A 24529-nucleotide genomic window follows, 5' to 3' on the forward strand; every position below is an offset into this window, starting at 1 on the left:
GAATATTGTCTATCTCCTACACATGAATGAAAGATCCAGAGTGGCAGAGATACTCCCCTGTTCTTTGGTACTTTCTAAGCATACAGAATAACACTAGCGCAAAATTGTAATCAATATGTTTTTGATCCCTCTTCTAAATTCCAACAATCCTCATTGCTTTTCAAACTATAAAGTAAAGAGAATGTCAATAAGTCTCAAGGAAATAAATGAATTATACCAGGGTGATACAAAAAAAATTCCCACACCAAATTATATTTTTCACCTTTGCAGTATTGCTAAGTGTAGTTTGAATACACCATTAATGTTCCTCATATAACCAAACCAACAAGACTAGTAATAGAACAGGAATGCCAGTGTAACCATCTTTGATTTAAAATAGAAGTACCAAAGATACCAGATACACACATCTCTAATGGTACATTCACTTCCTGTATAAGCTACATGGAAGCACAAATTATAATCAGAAGACAAGGAGTCAGGGGTATCTTATTTTTCGAATGCAATTAACTTGTACCTCCTCAACAGAACCATATCCAGACAGACGCTTGAGATCACATGCATGGCGTACTTTCCCTGCACAACAACAACTAGCCTCTCTTGACTCATCAGTTCGGTACATATCCTGAATGTTTCTCTTGAGTGATGGATTTTGTGGTGGGGGAAGCAGGCACTTAGGATACAAGAAAAACAAAATAAAGGAGCTCTTGTTCCTGCCTTTGTGGAGTTTGTTTTCTGGTGAAGACGATAAATGCTGAAGAAGTAAACATAAAGAATCACGATGAACATTGATTGTGCTAAGGGCTATGAACAAAATGGAGCAATGTGTGAAAGTTACCCCAGATACAGTAGTCATGGAGGGCCTCAGTGGAGTCAGAAGAATGAATAGGAGGAAGTCATGAGATGAGCTGGAAGAATTCCAAACAGGGCCCATAGTAAATGCAAAGGTCCAGAGTTGGGGCTAAGAGAAGGGATTAGTATGATTAGTATGTTTTTAAACATAAGAAAGAAGCCAGAGAGCATAAGTACAAAAAAGAAATGAGATGGGCTTGGGGAAAGAGGTAGCTCATGGAAAGTTTCACTAAGTATTGGTTGGTATTCTGTATTTTGAAGCTACGAGCAAGTATCTTGTGAAGGCAAAGTTAAATGCCTGTGAGAGCAAATGCAAAGATACATATAGGAAACTATTATGGATGTCTAGGCAAAGGATTCTACTGGCTTAAACCAATGTAGTGGGGATTGGAAGTGCCAAGGAAATGGAATCAGTTAGGCTCCCTCACTGTCTTGGCAACCAGCAGGCCCTGAAGACAACACATTTTCTGCTAGTCAGCAGGCCCAAAGGCTGATACATTCTCTGCTCTGTAACTTCTTGGCCCCCTGCCACTATTATGTGAGCATATGTAAGAAACTGAGGGCAGAGCGGGTGAAGACGCCTCTGCTGCGGTTCACCTGCTGCCAGTATCCCAGAGGGTACGTTTCCTGTGAACCCTCACCAGCCACTGTGAGAATAAAAAGGATTCTACAGAAGGCTCTGAAGCTTTTCTTTGGCCTGTCTGAATCCAGACTTAATCTTCTTAAAGCCAAGCTTCTGAATTACTGGAAGAAGTGGAATATGTGAAATATATTCTGCAGGTAATGCTCAAGGGATTTGACAGAGGAATAAATGTAGCAAGGGGAATAAATAGAAAGGAGAAATCAAAGATTACTTGGTTTTGATTTGAGCAATCAGGTGAGTGGCCATGCCATTTCTTGAGATGTAAAAGGAGAAGGGAACAGATTTGAGGACAGAATAGAAAAATCAAGAGTGTGTCAATTTTACAAACAAATGGCAGGGCCAGCGCTGTGACGCAGTGGATTAACGCCCTGGCCTGAAGCGCCGGCATCCCCTATGGGTGCCGGTTGTAGTCCCAGCTGCTCCTCTTCCGATCCAGCTCTCTGCTATGGCCTGGGGAAGCAGTGAAAGATGGCATGTGTCCTTGGGCCCCTGCACCCATGTGGGAGACCTGGAAGAGGCTCCTGGCTCCTGGCTTCGGATCGGCGCAGCTCCGGCTGTTGCGGCCAACTGGGGAGTGAACCATCGGATGGAAGACCTCTTTCTCTCTGCCTTTCCTCTCTCTGTGTAACTCTGACTTCCAAATAAATAAATAAATCTTTAAAAAAAATGGCATTATCAAGTTATCAATGAATGTATGGTTCAGAGGAGAGATTAGGGCTCAAGTTAGTCAATTCGTGGATCACTTGCTTAAAGGTGTTAATAGACATATATCATGTGAAGAAAGAGCAGGGGAGGGAAGGCAGTCAAAGACTTTTCTGGAAGGCATGCACCCCAATATTTAAAGGTCAGGTCTTGGCCGGCGCCGCGGCTCACTAGGCTAATCCTCCGCCTTGCGGCGCCGGCACACCGGGTTCTAGTCCCGGTCGGGGCGCCGGATTCTGTCCCGGTTGCCCCTCTTCCAGGCCAGCCCTCTGCTGTGGCCAGGGAGTGCAGTGGAGGATGGCCCAGGTGCTTGGGCCCTGCACCCCATGGGAGACCAGGAAAAGCACCTGGCTCCTGGCTCCTGCCATCGGATCAGCGCGGTGCGCCGGCCGCAGCGCGCCGGCCGCGGCGGCCATTGGAGGGTGAACCAACGGCAAAGGAAGACCTTTCTCTCTGTCTCTCTCTCTCACTGTCCACTCTGCCTGTCAAAAAAAAAAAAAAAAAAAAAAAAAAAAAAAAAAAAAAAAAAAAATAAAGGTCAGGTCTACAAAGAGGAGCCAACAAAGGAGACACAGAAGAAATAGACTTCAGGTTGGAGGAGAACCTGTAAAGACCAAAAGAGACTATTTTAAATGTGTAGGTTTCAAAAGAGATGGTAAAGAATGAACAAGTAAATAAATATATCAATACGTTTGGAAGCCATGGTCATCCATATTGGAGAACAAAACAAATATGGAATGGGGGAAGGAAAGGAGGAACCCTGTGGCTTTGGATTGTTGGATTGAATTTAAAGGTATAAATATTGAGCTTTAAAAAAGACCAAGACAACAGTTGCATCCCCATAGCAGTAAACACCCTTTACACCCAGATTTTGGGTTCTAAACCATTCTCCTCTGAAAAAAACAGGCTTTGTTAAGAAATCATTGATTCTAGGACTAGGACAGACAAAGTATATGATAAATCTGTAACATCCCATTGAGCTAGAATATGGGAAAATATTTCCCCTCCCAAAAGATGATAGGATAAGATGTGTACAAAGGTTACAGACTCTACCCTCTAGAGATAACACCCTCACCAAGTGCATAAAGGTAGTATCACTCAGTAATTAGATAAACTGACATCATGTGCCCACTAAATTAATGCACTCAGAAGGAAAAAGCATCTGCCATATTTTAACAAAAATATTTTACAATGTTTGTCCAATTGTGAAATAAATCTTTCTATTGCATTTTCTGGCTGGATTTTTGGAATATTTTTGTATGTGTAACTTGTTCTGCAGGCTATAACCAAGGTCCTGAAACAAGAAGCAGAATATGTAAAACAACTGGAAAAAGATACATGTTCACCTAGAAAGTCAACAAAGTTATACTGATATATCTAGAAAAATGAATTTATATTTAGAATAAATAATAGCTGTTGTGGCAGGCATTTGGTGCAGTGGTTAAGACACAGCTTGGACACCAGCACCCATATCAGAGTGCCTGGGTTGCGTCTCAGCTCCACTTCCAATTTGTGGTTTCTGCTAAATGCACTTTGGAGGCAGCAGGTAACGGCTCAAGTACCTGGGACACTTCCATCAACATGGGAGACCTAGATGTAGTTCCAGGTTTCTGGCATTTGAGGAAGGAACCAGTTAATGGGAGCTCTGGCTGTCTCTCTTATCTTCCTGCCTTTAAACGAAATGTAAATAAATAAATAAGTATGTAAAAATAATGATTGGCTTTATCTTCCTTGATATGGATTTTCTATTTGCTATTAAGTAAATTTTAGCAACTAATTTTTCTTCCTAAAAAATAGTTCATCGGTCCAGCACTGTGGTTCACTTGGCTAATCCTCTGCCTGCAGCGCCAGCACCCCGGGTTCTAGTCCCAGTTGGGGCGCCTGGTACTAGTCCCGGTTGCTCCTCCTCCAGTCCAGCTCTCTGCTGTGGCCCAGGATGGCAGAATAGGATGGCCCAGGTGCTTGGGTCCCTGCACCCACATGGGAGACTGGGAGGAAGCACCTGGTTCCTGGCTTTGGATTGGCGCAGCGCCGACCGTAGCAGCCATTAGGGGAGTGAACAAACAGAAGGAAGACCGTTCTCTCTGTCTCGCTCTCACTGTCTATAACTCTATCTGTCAAATAAAAAATAAAAATAAAAAAATTGTTCATCAAGTAAATAAAGACATTAAATTGTCCTGTAATTTCCATAAAGGATTATTTACACATTTTGGAGTATTAATGTATCCAGCCTCCTCTTTCTCTGCTGGGAGTTACAGTCTTTAAATGTTTGTATAGCAAGTGAACAACACATTGACTGCAGGAATCAACACCATTGCTGACTCTCAGTAAGGAGCCACTGACCAGTTTCTGGCTGGTATGGAACCTGTGATTGTGTAGGAATAGCAAACTCTATTCCTACCTCCTTCCTCAAGATGGAGCTGTTTCAGAAGGCAAGGCAGTTCTCAATTACCATTGGGGATTTACAGAGACTACCACCATGCTAGCCAGAAAAAGAAAAAAAACTCTCCTCCATCATTTATGATGTTATAAAATCACAATAACTAGCTTAGATCTACAACTCAAAGCATCTTATGAAAAGAAAAGAAAAAGTGAAACAGTCTTAGAGTGACTAGGTCTGCCTGAACTTTAATGAGTGGGTACAATAGTACCTAAAAAGTTTCAGTTAGCACAAGTAAGTGAAACCAAAAGAGTTCTCAGATCTTTTCTGTAAGCCAGGCTAAGAATTTGAGACTATCAATTACTCATTTGCTTAAATTAGTTTCCAACATAGCCTAGTTTATTCTTACATGCTTAAACATTTGATGAGTTAAGTATGTTATTTACTGGAATTTCAAGATGTTTGTTGTTGTTGTTGCTACCAAGATTCTTAATTTCACAAAACTACTCAGTGCCAGAAATCTGATTAAATCTGAACATGGGTAGCATTCAGAAAAACATTCAAACTTCACTTCATTGTCAATATCTCAAGTGCTATGATAGGTGTAGATGTAGATAAAATGTAATATAAAACTTCTGAACGTCATTTCAACTTTGAGTCTGCAGTCCAAATAAACATAGATTTTTGTGTGAGATAGACTTGTTCTCTTTCTAAATTTGTCTTATCTGTTCCCAGAAAACCAATACTGTTTATATAAACAAAGACAAGTGGTAGATTGCTTGCCCCCAGTCTTGCCCATTACTAAGTAATTTTCATAATAAATTTCCAAGGTTTCAGTTTGTAAGAAACCAGTACTGTGATATTAACACTTTTCGAAAAGAAAAGAGTAAATTGATTATTCTTGAACACCATACTCCCTTTTCAAAATTGGCTTTTGTGGTGGAATATTCTAGAGAAGATTTGTGGCTACTTATCACAGTTATTTTAAGTGTATCAGTTGGGACTATGGACTCTTGGACATTTGGCTTCTCCAGGTATTGCTTAGACTAACACCCTGACTTTGGGTTCTAACAGTTTGGATTTTTGTTAAAATCAACTATTCCCTTCTAATCAGACTGAGGACGTGAATGGCCACATTCTAAAAATATGGTTCATATGACAGCTCTTTTAAAACTCTATTAAGATTAGAACAGATTTATTTTTAACCTAAACACCTTTAGAAATAAGGTATTTTCAAAATACAGTTAAAATGTAAGAGGAAATGTGCATCCACAGCTAACTACGGACATGCCTTGCACAATGACATCTCAGTCAATGATGAATGGCATAAACAGTGATACCATAAGATCATAACGCAGCTGAAAAGCCCTACCACTTATATTTTACTGTACTATCTCTATGTTTTGAATGTTTTGATATACAAATTCTAATAATTATATTACAGTTGCCTACACTGTTCAGTGGAATAGCATGATGTATATATTTGAATCCTAGGAGAAATAAGCTGCACCATCCAGCCTAGGTATGTAGTAAGTTACACCATCCAGGTTTGTGTAAGAGCACTCTGATGTTTACACAATGAAGAAGTCACCTAACAGTGACTTTCTCAGGATGTACCCCCATTGTTAAGTGATTCATGCCTGTATTAGGATCCTTTTGAAGACATGCATTATGTTGAATACTTTTTGAAAATACCATACTTCTGTAACTATAAAAAAGAGTAAATAAAATTAATTAGATTCCCTTCCTAGGTCACTCTTACCTTGGTCGGTTTGTAAAGTAGTCATTACCTGGGATATAGAGTTCCTCTAAGTAGTTCCTAAGCTCCATGGTAACCCTTGCTCTCAATAGCACCTAGATATTTCTCTTGCTTCTACACTTGAAACTAATACAGAAATAACCCTTTGAAACAGAGATGTTGGCATGTCTTTAAATGATTCATGATCTTATTACTAATGAATGTACTTCTGTGAGCACTTAAAAATGGTGCAGGCTCAAATGTTACAGTTTTGAAGGCAGTTGCTGGGCAGTCAGAACAAGAAATGAACTCTACATGGGAATGCCACATTGGAAATCTGTAATTTCCACATTTTTTCCCTCTCCTGTCATACAGAATGCTTGACTGAAATGCTTCTCCAGGGGGAACTGAAAGGTAAGGACCTGGTCTGGGTGTAGATAGATTGTATTCAGTTGTACTGTTGACTGGATGAAAGCCAGACATTTCTATGCCCACCTGGGAACTTCAGGCAGAGCTGGGGGGAGCATTTCCACTTCAAGAGTTTTGCTCTTTTATTTTGGTAAAATGTTAATTATCTCTCCATAAAATTTTATATTTTAACTTGTTCATTTGAGGGAAAAATATTATTAAATTTGAGTATTATGTAACTTTTAAAAACTTTTTCAAATGCCCATGTGAACGAATAATGCTGCTTTTTCTTAGAACTGAATAAGGCTGTCATAGCATAACTCCTTTTTTTTGTTGAAAGGGCATGTGTATGTTTGTACAAAATTTGAATAATATACACAATGTAAAACAATTAACAAAGTATGTATCGGATTATTTCATTTCTTTTTTTTAAGATTTATTTATTTATTTGAAAGTCAGAGTTACACAGAGAGAGGAGAGTCAGAAAGAGAGGGGTCTTCCATCCGATGGTTCACTCCCCAATCGGCTGCAATGGCTGGAGCTGCGCCGATCTGAAGCCAGGAACCAGGAGCTTCTTCTAGGTCTCCCACGTGGGTGCAGGGACTAAAGGACTTGGGCCATCTTCTACTGCTTTCCCAGGCCATAGCAGAGAGCTAGTTAGGAAGTGGAGCAGCCGAGTCTCGAACCGGCGCCCATAAGGGATGCGGCGCTTCAGGCCAGGGTGGTAACCTGCTGCACCACAGTGCCAGCTCTAGACTATTTAATTTCTATGTAGATACATATATGTATGCATACATATATATGATTAATGGATTATAGTCATCAGAAATTTAATACATAGAATTGTTTAGCATAATGTCATTAAAGCATTGAAAGAACGGTTCATCAAAGAAGGAGGTACCTTTCTCTGAAGGGAGGAAAGAACTTCCACTTTGACCATGGCCTTGTCTAAAAATTATCAGAGTCAGTGAATTCAGGGGGCTTCCATAACCTTGGCAGCTCATGACAAGAGCCTAGGGTGATTACTGAGGCCATAAACAAGAGTGTCAATTTGTTAAGTCAACCACAGGAGTCACTGTGCACTTATTCCTCATGTAGGATCTTTGTCCTTAGTGTGTTGTACATTGAGATTTAATGCTATAACTAGTACTCAAACAGTATTTTTCACTTTATGTTTCTGTGTGGGTACAAACTGTTGAAATCTTAACTTAATGTATGCTAAACTGATCTTCTGTATATAAAGAGAAATGAAAATGAATCTTGATGTGAATGAAAGGGGAGAGGGAGTGGGAAAGGGGAGGTTGCGGGTGGGAGGGACGTTATGGGGGGAAGCCATTGTAATCCATAAGCTGTACTTTGGAAATCTATATTCATTAAATAAAAGTTTAAAAAAAAATAAAGAGGCACGCTGGAAATGGAAAAAAAATCATTGAAAAATTTACATTCTGTCCTTAACATTCAAGTGAATTCATATTTTCTTGCATTGAGACTACAGTCCACTCAAAATTATGTGGTTCAAAGTTCTGAGCATTCACAGTATCAGCTTCAGAATCTCTCCTCAGTTCTCTAAGTGTGACCATAATAATGAGTTTTAATCCTTATGTTCTTCATTTTTCTCCTCCCAAGAGATTTCACAGGCTCCCTGAACATTTCGTATGCATTGTTCTACCTGTAAAATGGTTGCCTGTCTCTTCCCCACTCCCACTGTCACTGAAAAACCTTCTGCTGAAAATACTGGTTCATTTCTTAACAAGAACCCACTTGCTATCTGTCATTCCAGGAATTTCATGAAATGGACCCTGATAAACAAGGTGGGTATTATTGTCAAGTTTCTGAAAACAAAACAAAATAAAATAGACACAGGAATATTTTCAGAACTCTGACTTGCAAAAGAGTAGATATTTGTCCAATTACTGGTTGAAAAAGCAATTTTCAGGTGCTTAAATGACTTTCTCTTTCATTTTAAAAAACGTTTATTTTTTTCATCTACTTGAAGGGAGAGAGACAGAAAGAGAAAGAGAGCACTCTTATCCACTTGTTTACTCCCCAAATGCCAGCAACAGTCAAGACTGGGCCAGGCTGAAGCTAGGAATCCAAAACCCCATTTAGATCTCCCACATAGATGGCAAGGACCCAAGAATTTGAGCCATCATCTACTGCCTTCTAGGAAGCATTAGCAAGAAGCTGGATCATGAGTGGAGCAGCCAGGACTCCAGTTATCACTCCAATATGGAATGCAGATATCCCAAGCATTGGCTTAACCCACTGCAGCACATGCCTGCCCCTCTCTTTCTCTCTTTTTTTAAAGAAAAATAATATCTTGAAGAGTATTTTTTCTGTTGTCTGAAAAGCAGCAAAATAGTTTAACAAAAGATTTGATATCAATACAGTTATGTTTTAAATGGCTATTCAAAGTCACAAAAAGTCTTATTTTTGTCTTCATGCTTTACTAATAAGATGGCATCCTTATAGATATTTTAATGTCAAAGATAAGTTCCCAGTACTAAGTGGGCCCAAAGATGGTAGAAAGACCCCACAGCTATCATCATATAGATATTTGATAAGTGAGTATAGAGAAACTAATTCTTGTGCATTCTCACACTTCAAAGGCCAGATTATGCCCAAGACTGGTCTAAAACATTTTTATTGCTGGATCTATTTGCAGCTTTATTCCTCTAGCTAAAATCTAGATTGGTAATGTTACTTGTTTTGTATAAAAGTCTGTACTATCTGAAGTCATTTATCAAAAACATTATGAATAATTCAAATGGTCTTTGATATTTTTCCAAATTTAAGCCCTCATATCAATTAGCTTAATACCAAACAGCAGGTAACCCACTCACAGCTCAATTTTCTCTCCCCAGAAGAGAGTTGCTCACATTTAGTATGCATTTAGAATCACCTGGAGGGTTTGTAAAATTACTGAGCTCCACCTGCAAAATTTAGGTAGGAGGCCTGGGGCAGGGGCTGGGAATGTGACTATCTAACAAGTTCCTGGGGATGCTGATCCTGCTTCCTGGGACCATGCCTTGAGGACCTGTGACATAAAGTGGCTATATCTGAATCCTCAAACTAGACAGTAGATAACTAAAAGAGATTTCATTACATTCATCTTAGTATCTATGGAAATTGAACATGCTGATGTGGCTAAGCAAAAACCATGGTAATTGAATGTAAATGGATCCAAGTTAAATTGCTTCCGTGCACAGGAACACATGTCATTTGTGTTATTATTCCTTTAAGCATCAAAAACTGTTTTTCATATTGGGACCTGATACATACAGCAATTTGTTCTTTATTTGAGTTTTCTTGTGCCATCAGAAAAATTTTAGGATGAAGCCTGAAGAAGCTGGGCTGATGGCAGATCCCCCAGGATACTCATTCATTTGCACATGGCACTGCACCACAGCTCGCCATGTTATGCTGCATAGCTCAATCAGATGATACCACAAAGCATCATTTGACAGGAGCTGGATGGGCTGGGTGGTAGAGTCACCAGAGAGTCATTCCTGCACAAGAGCAGCATCTGAAAACCTGCAGAGGCCCAAGTCTGCTTACTCTATAGATCTGTTTGGTGCACGTGAGAGGACCTGGAGCACAAAACCTGGCCAGTTTCCAGAGGAAGAAAAAATGTCCCAAGTCACGCTTTCACGTTATTTTCACACTATTATGCCTATTTCCAATTTGTCTTCTTCCTCCAGACACAGAGCAGAGGTGTTCCTGACTCCTCCCATTCTGTAACATTTGGGTGTTATCTGAAACCCAAGCACTTTTAAAACTGAAAAGAGTAAATAGCAAAATATTTATGGTGAATTTTGATACATTTGCACCTGTTGGAAAAGGAAGGGTGAAAATGTGGAGGGTTCTGGAAAAAAGATCTCTTGATGGCAATTTTTTAACGTTTTATTTATTTAAGTTACTAAAGTTTCATGTATTTTGTATATACAAATTTATGAAGATAGTGATATTTCCTACCCTTCCCTCCCTCCCACTCATGTTCCAACCACTCTTCCTCCTCCTTCTCCTATCCCCACTCTTAATTTTTATGAAGACCTATTTTCAGTATACATAATACTCATAAGGTTAACCCTATACTAAGTAAAGAGTTCAACAAATAGTCTTTACTGTTCTTCAACAGTAAAGACAAGAGCTGTAAATAACCATCGAATATCAAAATGTCTGTTTCACTCCTATACATTATATTTTAGGTACTCTATTAGTTACCTCAGATCAGGGAAAACATGATATCTGTCTTTTGGGGACTGGTTTATTTTCACTAAGTATAATGGCTTCCAGTTGCATCCATTTTGTTGCAAAGGATAGGATTTCGTTTTCTTTTTTTATAGCTGAGTAGTATTCCATAGTGTATATATATATATATATATATATATGCCATACTTTCTTTATTCAGTCATTAGTTGATGGACATTGGGTTGATTCCAAACTTTAGCTATTGTGAATGAGCTGCAATAAACATGGGGGTACAGACAATTCTTTCATATACTCATTTCTTTTGGTTTGGGTAAATTCCCAAGGGTGAGATGGCTAGATCATATGGCAGGTCTATATTCACATTTCTGAGGTATCCCCATACTGTCTTTCACGGTGGCTGTGCCAGTTTGCATTTCCACCAACAGTGAATTAGGGTACCTTTTCCCCCACATCCTCGTCAGCGTTTGTTGTTTGTTGATTTCTGTATGAAAATCATTCTAATTAGAGTGGGGTAAAACCTCATTGTGGTTTTGATCTGCTTTTCCCTGATGGCTAGTGATCCTGAGCATTTTTCAACTGTCTGTTGGCCATTTGAATTTCCTCTCCTTAAAAATGCCTGCTCACGTCTTTTGCCCACTTCCTAACCTGAGTGTTTGTTTTGTTGTTGTTGAATTTCTTGAGCTCTTTATAGATTTTGGATATTAAACCTTTATCAGTTGCATAATTTGCAAATAATTCCTCCCATTCTGTTGATTACCTCTTGAGTGTTTCCTTTGCAATGCAGAGTTCTCACAGCTTGATGTAATACCATTTGTTAAGTTTTGTTTTGGTTGCCTGTACTTCTGGGGTCTTTCCAAGAAGTCTTCACCCATGCCAATGTCTTGCAGAGTTTCCTAATGTTCTCTATTAATTTGATTGTATCATGTCATAGATTTAAGTCTTTGATCCATTTTGAGTGGATTTTTGTGTAAGGTGTAAGGTAGGAGTCTTGCATCATACTTCTGCATGTGAAGATCCAGCTTTCCCAGCCCCACTGTTGAAGAAACTCATTTCTCCAGGGGCTGATTTTAGCTCCTTTGTCAAAGACTAGTTGGTTGTAGATGTTTGGATTGATTTCTGGAGTTTTGAGATTTCTGGAGTTTCTATTCTGTTCCATTGATCTACATGGATGACAGTTTTAAGCACAGCCTACATTCATCTACAGTAGGTGTCTTCTACTTATGATTGTATATTGATCATTGATTCAATATCCAGTTCCCTTGTATCTGCAGTTCTGGGACTGCCTGTAAATAAAAAATTCATAGATGCTGAAGTCTCTTATACCAAAGGATGTAGTATCTACATATACCCTACACAACCCCCTGTCTACTTTAAAATCACCTTTAGATTATTTATGATTTTAATAATTAACATTGATATTAATAATTAACATTAATAATTATTGATAGATTATATAACATTTAAAATGTTAATGCTCTCTATAGAGAGAGTTTGTGCAGAATATTGTTTAGGAAATAATGACAGGAAAAATTTCTCTATCTATCCAGTACAAGACAAGTGTTTCACCTGTGGTTGGTTGAATTCATATAGACCCTGATATAGACCCTGTGGCTACAGAGGACTGACTGTATGTTCTGGAAGATGTATGTGATGTTCTCTCATTCCTCAAAGACAGATCTGGTCTGGTTCCATACCATAAGCACCTTAGGAGCTTGACGCAGTACCTGGTATTCAATAGCCACTTGTATAATTGCCAGGACTTTACAATATTCAATGGCCAAAAAACCACTTTTTTCAAGCTAAAAATCAAGTCATTCTACTCCAGTATGAAAATTTGACCAAGTCTGGAAAAGAGCCTTTCGTGGAGACAGAAACTTCTAAGAGTTTTGTCCTGAACGTCTGTCGAAGGTCCTGATCCGAGGTTCCATTTTTGCTGCAACTTGCTATGATCGTTGCCTTTGGCTTTGGTGTATATTTGAGGACCTGGGAGTCTGCGTCAAGACTGGGCACAGAAATCCATTCTACACTTGGTCTCCCTAGTCTTGCCACACAGCCATTCCTTCTGCCCAAGGAGCTGCTATTAATGGCATCCATGGAAACATTCCCTTTGCTCCCAATCTCAACTTTCTGTCCAAGCATTACCCTCTTTCCCCATCCAGGAAAACTACAGATTAATTCTTTGATGAGCCAGCTGTCTTCCTACTTTGACTTCAAAAGTGATCCCTTAAATACAAACAAGCTGTTAAATCTACTCAAAGTGTGAAAAAGAGCTTAGGTCTTGTAGCACACACAAGTATGGACATGGAAACATTGTCTTTTTATTCTTGAAATTCTCCCATTGCAGCAAGGACAATAAAAAATTAGTGTCATCATAAATGATCCTGTCACATATGTTTTAAATCAGTGAAATGACTGAACAGCCCCTTGATAATCTGTTGCTTGAGGTCTTCTTAACAAAGGGTGGAGAAACATCCCCAGAGACTGCCTACAGTTTATGCTAATCAGCTGATATTCATCTTGAAAGTAGTTTTATTTTCCTCAAGACTTCTTCCCTTTAGTATAATAAATATGAGTAAGTCTTGGTCCCAGAACTTGTTTGTATGTGAAAGCTTTGCCTTGGAGCCTTATGAGTTGAAATTCTATTTAATTGGAATTTGTGATCACAGGAAATATTGAAGAGGCAACGTTGCTTGGCAACTCTTCGCAGAGTTTGTGTTCAGTTTCCTCTCCCACTCCCCACCATGACTAGTCCAAAGCTTAATTATTTGTTCAGTATTCTATCCCACCACCTCCTGCTCACTCTAAGTGGTTGAACTTGTCCAGTTTGAAGAAAAAAAATCCAGAAACCCTCAGACATGAAGTTTTCCTCTCACTGTTATCATACCCATTCCTCTGTTCCTCTTCTCAGAGAATGAGGGACAAGCTTCATATCAAAGTTCATTCCTTCATCTCTGCGTCTTCTTCCATCTTCCGTTTTTCCCTCGAGGTTTGCGCCAGTTACAAGGTTTCTGCTGTTTGTGACAGAAAACTCAGTTCAAAGAGGCTTTATTGCTTTCTATAATCCAATACCCAATCAAGAGGTTCACTCACAGGATGGTGGCAATAGTTAATAATATTATATTCTTAAAAGTTACTGAGCAGATGCTAAATGTTCTGATCACAGAAATAGTAAATGCATGAGGTCAGGTATATGTTAATGACCTCAATATAGCATTCTACAATGTAGACATATTTCAAACAACATAATTTTTACAATAAATATATGCGATCATTTGTCAATTAAAATAAAATGAAATAGCCCAAAGAAGGAGTAGCTTGTCTTGGGCTTAGAAATTGTCATCAAAAAGTGACATCTGTCCATTTCCAAGTTTGCCTCTGCTCTCCTTTGTGTAATGGTTTTGTTCTGCAACTAGGCACCCTGACAAGAGAGTGACGGCTGATCTAAACTACTGTTCTAAGTTCAAGTCCAGAAGGAAATAAATAAGTCTGCTTACCTGATTATTTGAACAAAGAGTCCTTGAACGAAATTTCTTCAATGTGTTATTTGCCTGATTTGGGTTATATATTCACAATGATACACTCCCTGAGGGGCTACACCATCACCATATGCTACTGATGGAAGTGAAAGAATTGGAATTAATACTATTAGAGTTTCATGGAGTCAGATTAGGAGAAGGTTGTTCACCAGATGAAGGGTGAAAAGATATGCTGTGGCTAAGGGAACATGTGCCTTCTGAGAAGGACTTCTCCACATCAGGTAGCACCAGGATGCCCCCACCTCCTGAACCCTCAACCTCTTCCTCTCGTCTGGACCCTGCTTCCTGACCCACGCATGTGCTATGCTATCTTTCCTGCCTTTGAAAACCAAGTTCAGTTTTATGTGTGTTTCTGCCTATTCCTCTCTGCTTTTCTCTTCAGATTAAATAGTTTGAAAAAGTTGTCTTTTTTTATGTTTCATCTTCACCTTACATTCATTGCTCAAACCTTCGCATTTTAATTTTGACCCCCTGACTTGCTGTAACCGTTCTTGAGAAGATATTCGATAATCAAGTTAATCATAAAACCTAGAGGCTCTTTTTACCCATAATTAATCTTCTCATGGCTTCCAGGTATTGAACCACTAACACCTCTCTCCTTTCTGAAACCCAGCTTCCCACCATTGATTTCTCATGGTTTATTTGACTCCCCCTTCTCACTCTTCCTCTTGGGTTTCTCTTCCTCCTCTGTTATTTAGATAATTATTTTCCTTGGGGTTCTGTTAGCCTTAATTAATTTTCTCAAGCATCTTTTAGCCTAGTTTTCTCCTCACCAAATACCTATATGATTTAATTGATTTACATTATATTACCCACATCCAACACCAAAGACTCTTAAATATCTGTCTCAGGCTAAATGGAAATCCTGACTTCCAGATGCACAATAGAAAGTTGAGGACCTTTTCAGCACTCTAAACAGCTCCAGCTTCATATTTTCAAAAACAGAGCTGTCAATAAGCTAGTCATCTTTCTGAGCATTTAAAATATGGCTATTCTGAATTGAGATGTGGTGAAAACATGAGACATCAAATGTCAAAGAATTGATCTTTTAAATTATTAATTTTTATTAATAAGGTAGCTCATTAATAATTTTATATTGACTATATAATAACTAATATTTTGACATCTCTAATAATATTAGGGGAAAATAATGAGAACACACTACTGAAATAAAGTATAGGGCATTAGGGTCACTGCTGTCACCTTCACACTTGGCATAAAGAGCAGAGTCTCCTTGACAGGTCATGTCAAGATAGCCCCCCATGAAATCTGTCTTGGGCAGTTGGAGTTGGATCATGGAAACAGAATTGAAACTTATTTCCTGTTGCTATTTTTGAAATCTAAACACACACAGTATGAATACTTAAAAGGAAGAAATGATGATATCAGAATTTGCAAAAGATCTAATTGTCTTTCTAGATAATCCATAGTTGGCTGGATCCAGGACAATGGCTCTAGAATTAATGAACTGTTTGTTTTTCTTTTTAAAGATAAAAGCTATTTATTTATTTATTTGGAATTATTTATCTATTATTATTTGAAGGAGTTACAGAGAAAGAGAGGTAGAGAGAAAGACAGAGAGAGAGAGAGAGATCTTCCATCTACTGGTTCTCTCCCCAGATGGCTACAACAGCCAGCGCTGGGTCAGGCTGAAGCCAGGAGCTTCATTCAAGTCACCCATGTGGTAGCAGGGGCCCAAATACTTGAACCGTGTTCTGTTGTTTTTTCCAGGCTATTAGCAGGGAGCTGGATTGAAAATGGAACAGCCAGGACGTGAACTGGCATCCACATGGGTTGCTGGCATTGCAGGCAGTGGCTTAACCTGCTATGTCACAACACCAGGCCCCTAGAATTAATAAACTCTTTTTACCAGTAATGTTTACATTTAATTTGCATCAAATTTATCTTAAGATCCTGCAAAACTCAGGATTCTGTGTATCACCTCTGGAGTTGAATACTTGTTACAGTTTGGTTAGAAATTCTTTTTCTACTAAGTTCTGAGGTGATGCTGAGGCTGCTCACTCTGAAACCATGCTTTGAGGACCACTACTCTATAGGACAATAATGACTGAGAATAGACCATTTTTAGTGTCTAAGATAAACTAAACAATTAATGGATATGCTCTTGTAAAGTTTTATTGAATGACATTACAGATAATACAAATAAATGGGAAGAGCTACTCTGGAGGTTTTTTTTCTAGATATGAAGACTGATCATTTCAGTCTCAGCCTACAGAAAGTTATGTTGTAAGGCGAGGAATGTATTATAATCCCTATTTATCTGATGAAGACACTGAAGTTCAAACCCTAGACTAATTTCCCCAGAGGAAAATGAAAGTAATAGAACTAGGCATGTTGGCTCCGGAGTTCTCTCCTACTCCCCATTAAGGGAAAGGGCAAATATCCTCTCAGTGCCTGGTGAGTGCTCAGAAAGACTAACAATTGTGTCAGTGATGTTTGGTGGTCATAACACTCAAAAGAAGGTTTATTAATAATTTTTTATAATTATAAAATAACATATACTCTTAATGGAAAATATAGGATATATTGACAGGTGGAAAGAAAATAGCTATCAACATTAATAATTTGAGGTCTCGGAGATGTGCTAACAATTTGGTGGATGTTACTAGAGGTTAAGCTTCACAACGTAGGAATTTTTATTTGTTTAGTCAACAGCTATATTTCAGAGGCTTAAAATCATGCCCAGGTCATATATAACAGCTTGGTTGATATTTTCTAAATTCATAAATGGATGGATAGCTCTTGGGGTGTTTTCATATATGCATAAATGCATACACATATAACTAGACAAGTTAAGAAAATTGAACTTTTGTTCTCTCTATATTTTTGTCCTATTATATTATTATAGCTGTTGCCTTCTGTCGCTCCCCCTCTTCGTGGAGGAACGACACAGGACCCTGCGCTGTTCTTTCGTCTGCTCGGCCCTCCCCGGGTTTGCTGCTGGTTCTTCCCGGGTTGGCTACTGTCCCTTCCACCTCCGTGGAAGGGCAGTTCCCCCGGCCACATTCCCCACTTCCGCAGGGGAGCGGCACACCGCCAGCCGGCTCTCTCGGGGGCTGCACAGGTGTTCCCTTAGATGTTCCCCTTAGATGTTCCTGGTGCATGCCATCTCTCTCCTCCTTTATAGTCCTCCTCCGCCAATCCTAACTCGGCTGCCCACACGCCGAGTACGCTGCTCTCCTCCAATCAGGAGCAAGTCCTACAGTTTATTGGCTGAACTGGAGGCAGCTGTGTAGAAACTGTTTTCTTCTCTCCCAGCGCCATATTGTGGGAGAGCAGATGCATAGAATAAGTCTTAATTCCGGTAACAGTCTAGTCCGGGTTGCTCCCCACAGATCCCCCTTTCTTTTTATTTTTTGGCGTTGATACGCGCCTGTCTTCAGTGTCCCGCGGCACACACTCTGCTCTACTTGCTAGAGTTGCCACAGGTTCTTACAAGTCCTATCAATCAGGCAAACCGAATCCGGGCCCTCTCTTCGCCATGTTGTGAGGAGGTTTTTAGGCACTGATGCGTGCCTGTCTTCGGTGACCTGCGGCTCATACTCTGGTCGAGCCGCCTGCTGGTGCTTACCGCCTTAATCAGGCAGACCGAATCCAAGCTCTCTCATTGCCATGTTGTGGGGTGACTTATTGGTGTTGATAACGTGCCCGTCTTTGGTGACCTGCGGTGCATAAGCTGCTAGCCGCCCGCAGGTGCTCATCGCCTCACTAATCAGGCAGACCGAATCCAAGCTTTCTCATTGCAGTATTGTGGGGAGGCCTTTCTATTTCTCTATTTCTCTATCTCCGGGCATTCCTATTTCTCCCATTTTACTTCTATCTTCCAGCATTCCTATTTCTCCCATTTTACTTCTAAACTTCTGTTTCTCTTATCCCTGTGGCTTCCCGGCGCCCGCCCCGAGGCTGCTTCTCGGCGGCTTCCCGGCTGAGCCGCTTCAGCCCGCGCCTCTCTCATCTGCGCGGCTCGGCTTTGCGCGCACACTCCGCGGTCTCTCACTAGCCCAGCGTTCCCTATCTACTTGTGCCCCGCACGCTCTGTCTGCGCGCGGCAGCCTCCGCGAGTCACACAGCGTAGCTTACATCTCCACCACTAGCATTCAATCTAAGTTCCCCAGGCTAGCCTGGCGAATTCAACCCAGCTCACGTCTCCGCCCCACGATTTGGCTTCCCGTCCTTTGCTCCCCGGGCTAATCAGACGGATCCCAATCTGGCTTACGTTTCAGCTTCTGGTTTCAACTTTTCGCCCCCTATTCCCGGGCTAACTTGAGAATCCCAAAGTGGCTTTCGTCTCCGCCTCGGCCTGCCCCCCGCGGCTTCAATTTCCCTAACATTTTTCTCTACCCGGTATGTTTCCCCAAGCTTTCCTCCAACAATACTCCTCCCTCATTTCTCCTGGCCTCTCCCCACAGTCCGCATCCGAGTCTGTTTGTTCTAGCTTTCACTTTCGCTTTCGACCTTAGAGATTTCTCCCAGCTTCCCCCTGTAGTCCGTATCTGAGTCTATGCCTAGGCTTTCAATAGCTTCTTCCGGCACCTTTTTCGTCCGGCTTTTCCCTAGGCTGTTTGCTAGTCTCTCTCTCCGGTATTTTCCCAGTTCTTCCCGTTTCTTCCCTCCTAAGTTTCCTATCCGTCCTAGGTTTCCTATCCGAGTCACGGCACCATTATGTCGCTCCCCTTCTTCGTGGAGGAACGACACTAAACCCTGCCTAGGCTTCATATCCGAGTCACGGCACCATTATGTCGCTCCCCCTCTTCGTGGAGGAACGACACAGCACCCTGCGCTGTTCTTTCGTCTGCTCGGCCCTCCCCGGGTTTGCTGCTGGTTCTTCCTGGGTTGGCTACTGTCCCTTCCACCTCCGTGGAAGGGCAGTTCCCCCTGGCCACATTCCCCACTTCCGCAGGGGAGCGGCACACCGCCAGCCGGCTCTCTCGGGGGCTGCACAGGTGTTCCCTTAGATGTTCCCCTTAGATGTTCCTGGTGCATGCCATCTCTCTCCTCCTTTATAGTCCTCCTCCGCCAATCCTAACTCGGCTGCCCACACGCCGAGTACGCTGCTCTCCTCCAATCAGGAGCAAGTCCTACAGTTTATTGGCTGAACTGGAGGCAGCTGTGTAGAAACTGTTTTCTTCTCTCCCAGCGCCATATTGTGGGAGAGCAGATGCATAGAATAAGTCTTAATTCCGGTAACAGTCTAGTCCGGGTTGCTCCCCACACCTTCTTTTCTAAAAATTGGCGGACTGATGAAGGAGTGTTCCCCACCTTTTGGTGAACTCCTCCATTTAACAGATTTGTAGAGTTCTGCCTCAGGTCACCCATAGCTCAGGACTTCTGTAAGCCTGTTATTATTTGTTTCCAGGAAGAAAGGAGAGTCATAGACCTTAATTTACTCACCTGAAAAATAAAGTAGGGATACATGATCCTTAGGATTCCTTTCTAGGATGTGGGATTTATATGATGAGATGGTCCTTTATCCATGATACTTGTTTTTTTTACAGGTGCTCTGAATAACATTGAGAATTCCATTTATAGAACAGCCTTCAAGTTACGATCAGTGCAAACTCTGTGTCAGTGTAAGTACAGGCTCTCTTGAAACACTTCAAAAATCTCCTCTAATATGTGCTATGATATTCATGGAGAAAACGAACTCATGCAAGTGACTTCTGGGCTCTACAAGGCTGGACTTGCACATTCAGCTAATGTGAAACAGAGATGTCATGGGTGTAGGGAGCAGGTGTCCACACAAAACACATTGGCTTCGTTGACTGGAGAAAATGACTGTGGATGAAAAGGATTTGTTCTTATATTTTCCCTAATTGGCTTCTAGCAAGATTTCTTCATTTCATTTTAAGGATACCAATATTGACATAAAACAAAATGACCACAAAAAAATTTGTTTAGAATCTATATTTGTAGATTTAAGCATGAAAATGTAAAATTCCTTCTACCTCATGAGATTTCATTTCAAGTTGCACTTCTTATCTATATCTAACATGCAAAAAAGTAGGTTCAAATGAATATTCTATGAGCTGTACATTATAACACTATTTCAAGAATTCCCTAAGAATTGTTCACTTGCGTTTATGTCTGATTGAATACTATAATTTCTTTTCTTACACTGTTATTTAGACAAAACAAAGTATAAAGAGTAAAAATATTTATCTTTTAAACATTATCCAAAATGAAATGTTATATCTTAGCTGTGAAAAACAACAGGTATTTAGTACATCTAAAGTTATTGATTTCTCTCATATATATGATATCTCTACTGAAGATTAAATTTTTAAATATGTTTCTTTCACCTAATAATTTATATAGATCAGTGGTTTTCAAACTGCGCTTCACAAAACATACATGCTGTGAGGTAAAAAGGGTAGCAAGGTGGGAAGAAATATAGGCACAGCAGAAATACTCAAAAACCATGTTCTCAGTAAGAACAACTATATTTCCCCACTTACCATACTGAGATTCTATATCAAGTTCCTTTTTAATTTATGATTATAAGGGGAAATGAAGAGCATTGCTCTAAACAAATAAACCCACTTGTAACTAATGTTTATTATCTCACAAATAAATAAAAAACAAAATGTATGTGCTAAAAATTTACCTCCAATTATGCTATTTTCCTGAAGAACTCCAATTAAAGAAGATTACCCTCAAAAATTTTCCTTAAATCTGTAGCAGTAATGCCTGGATATGTACAATAGTGTAATTTGAAGATAATGTTTTTAGACATTTTATTATCCCTGGCATCAGAATTGGTGAATATAAATAATACTCTGAAGAAATATTAACAATGCACAAAATCAGTGGTAGAAAATTCTGCCTAAAAAATGTATCCAAATAAACATGAAAACAAAAGGCCCCAAACACTGAGTTACCAGTAACAAGACCTAAAGGAAAGAGCTATATAAATCTTGTGGTAAAAGAGTTCTGGTTGGCTATAATACAGAACTCAAGGCAAAAAAGCCTGTGTTCAGAATGCCAGTGGGATGACAAGTGCTGGACTGAATGAAGATAAAAGAGTCTACAGTCTCTATCACCTGTGCTAGGTTCTTATTTAAGTCACATTACCAAAACCTTGTTCTCTATTCTTTTTTTTTTTTTTTTTTTTGACCGGCAGAGTTAGACAGTGAGAGAGAGAGACAGAGAGAAAGGTCTTCCTTCCATTGGTTCACCCCCCAAGTGGCTGCTATGGCCAGCGCGTTGCGCCGATCCGAAGCCAGGAGCCAGGTGCTTCTTCCTGGTCTCCCATGCAGGTGCAGGGCCCAAAGACTTGGGCCGTCCTGCACTGCCTTCCCGGGCCACAGCAGAGAGCTGGACTGGAAGAGGAGCAACCGGGACAGAATTCGGCACCCCAACCGGGACTAGAATCTGGGAGGATTTAGCCAAGTGAGCCGTGGTGCAGGCCATGTTCTCTATTCCTTGACTTTTCCCCTTAAATGCAATATCAGAGAACAAATAAAATTTTTTATTGTGCTTGCTAGATTACTAATCTATGGATGAAGTATAAAACCTTATACTTTCATAGTTTGAAGACTTTTAAACAACTGTTCCTGTGGCTGTTCTTGACACCTCAAGTGCTCAGATGGTACAAATGGGAGTTTATTAATATTCTCTGTCATTGTCTGTCTGCAAGAAACCATAGGCTTAGCTTTGTTTCATTTTTCTTTCAATTCATTGCCTTGTAAATTTTTTAGGAGAAGATGGTAAAAAAAAAATCTATATAAGAAATAAACTATTATTTTTCTTAGTAACTCTAGTTTTATTAAAAGCCTTCCCTAGATAATAATAGGAAAGAAACCAAGATTTTAAAAAATGGGATTTTACTGAAGAAAAAATGGGCCCTAACATATGTGATAATTTAGATACTGCTTTTGTAAAGATGTATTTTTTTACTGTGGAAATTGCATAACAAAATATTTCTCCTGAAGCTGGGCTGCAGAAAGGAAAAATTGTGTTTAAATATGATAGGTAAATTTTCTCAATCCACTTAAAAAAGAGCACAAAAATATTTTTCCAGCTTTTAACTATGGTGTCCTAACTCCCTTGATTTGCTTATTTTTCAGAGTTCTCACTTCTTCTCCTTTTAGCTTCAGTCTATAAAATAATATCCTAAAAAATATACTGGTGATAATATTACCATTATTCTTTATCAACCAGTAAACTTTTCCAAAATAAAAGTCACTGTCAGAATGGTAATACCTGATACTACACAAAAGATATATGTCTACTATTAATCTTATTTAGTTCCCTTTAAAGAAAATAGCTGTCAGGGATCTGTGCTCACACTGAGGACTGCAGAGATCCTTTGTGTGGTACATGAAGATGAGAGTTGAGTGTTGTACCCACAGTGGGCGAAACTCAGGCATTGATCACCTTGGAGGATAGGAGGTGAGAGTGTGATTACTCCAACAGAGGAGATCATACTCTTCCCCCTGTTGACAACAGAGATCTACAACACCCAACTTGAGTGTTATCCTGGGTATTTTCTCCACCATGGAGCACTGACCAGAGCTCCCTGGCCACACCCAGCACAGGACTCTGGGTATTGAGAGAGCAGACACTCCACCAAATGACAAAGACATAGTTCAAAGATAAAATCCATCAGAGGAGAAAACCAACAGGTATTTCTACAAATGCCTGAAGATAAACACAGGAATTCAAGAAAGAAGATTAACAGGACAGCATGACCACCACTGCTGAAAGGAACACAAGAACACTGCAGTATTGTACTGAGAGGACAAACAGATTGATGAAATGCCAGAAAAGGAATTAAAAAGATTTATCATAGTATTACTCAGAAGTGATGAGAAGCAAATTCACAAGTTAAGATATCCATACATGACATGGAGGAAACATTTTCCCATGAAATGGAGATTCTAAAGAGAAATCAAAATGAAAAATTGGAAATGAAATTTCAATATTTCTAATAAAAATACAGTGAAACACCTTAACAACAGACTTGGTGAGGCAAAGAAAGAGTAACCAAGCTATAAGACAACTCTTTGGAAATATCTCAGTCAGACCAAAAAGAAGAAAGAAAAGGAGAAATTAGGAAAATTAGAAACAATGTTTGAAATTTATGGGATACCATCAAATGACCTAACATATGGGTCTCTGGAGTTCCTGTAGGTGTTGAAGGACAGAATGGATTAGAAAGCCTATTCAATGAAATAATTACAGAAAACTTCCCTAATTTGGAGAAAGAATGGGATGTCCAAGTACATGAGGCACACAGAACTCCTAGTAGACAGGACCAGAAAAGACCTTCACCATGACATATTTTAACCAAACATTCAACACTAAAACATAAAGAAAAGATTCTATAATGTGTACGAGAGAAAAAACAGATTCAGAGGATCTCCAATTAGACTCACAGCTGACTTCTCATCAGACACCCTACAGGCTAGGAGAGAATGGAGATACATAGCACAGTCTTAAGAGAAAAAAAGTCAACCCTGAAAAGCTCTCATTTATGAATGAATGGGAAATAACAACCTTCCATAACAAGTAGCTTTGTCAGCACTGGTCCAGTTTTATAAATGATGCTTAAGGATGTGCTATACACAGAAACACAGAAAGGTAATCATCATTATGAAAGAATATGAAGGCAGAAAATCTCCCAGCGAAAGTACAAAAGAAATACAAAGCAAACAATAGGGATACTAAAATCGTATCATGCATCTTTTCTGACCAAACTGGAGTGAAGCTTAAAATTAACAACTCAAGAATCTCTAGAAAATATTCAAAGACATAAAGACTGAAAACATGCTCCTGAATATCCAGATCATAGAATAAATCAAAAGGGAAATAAAAATATTTCTGGAAACAAATAAAGATGACAATACAACATATCAAAATATATGGGGGGAGATGATGCGGCACAGCAGGTAAAGCTGCTGCTGGCAATGCCATCATCCCATACGGCCACCAGTTCGAGTCTCATCTGCTCCACTACTGATCCAGCTCTCTGTATGGCCTGGGAAAGCAGTAGAAGATGGCCCAAGTCCTTGGGCCCCTGCACCCACATGGGAGACCTG

The 24529-nt window shown here is 39.8% G+C and overlaps 1 protein-coding gene across 1 annotated transcript in view; it reads left to right on the plus strand.

Moving 5' to 3' along the window:
- Window positions 1-778: 778 nt before the first annotated feature.
- The window catches only part of DYTN (dystrotelin), an 87600-nt gene continuing 63849 nt past the window's right edge, over window positions 779-24529 (plus strand). Inside the window, 2 exon segments of the mRNA XM_070071596.1 lie at window positions 779-869; window positions 19985-20059. Of these exon segments, the coding sequence (XP_069927697.1) occupies window positions 779-869; window positions 19985-20059 (166 nt within the window).

This window comes from Oryctolagus cuniculus, chromosome 3, assembly GCF_964237555.1.
Source record: "Oryctolagus cuniculus chromosome 3, mOryCun1.1, whole genome shotgun sequence".
NCBI classification, from domain to species: domain Eukaryota; kingdom Metazoa; phylum Chordata; class Mammalia; order Lagomorpha; family Leporidae; genus Oryctolagus; species Oryctolagus cuniculus.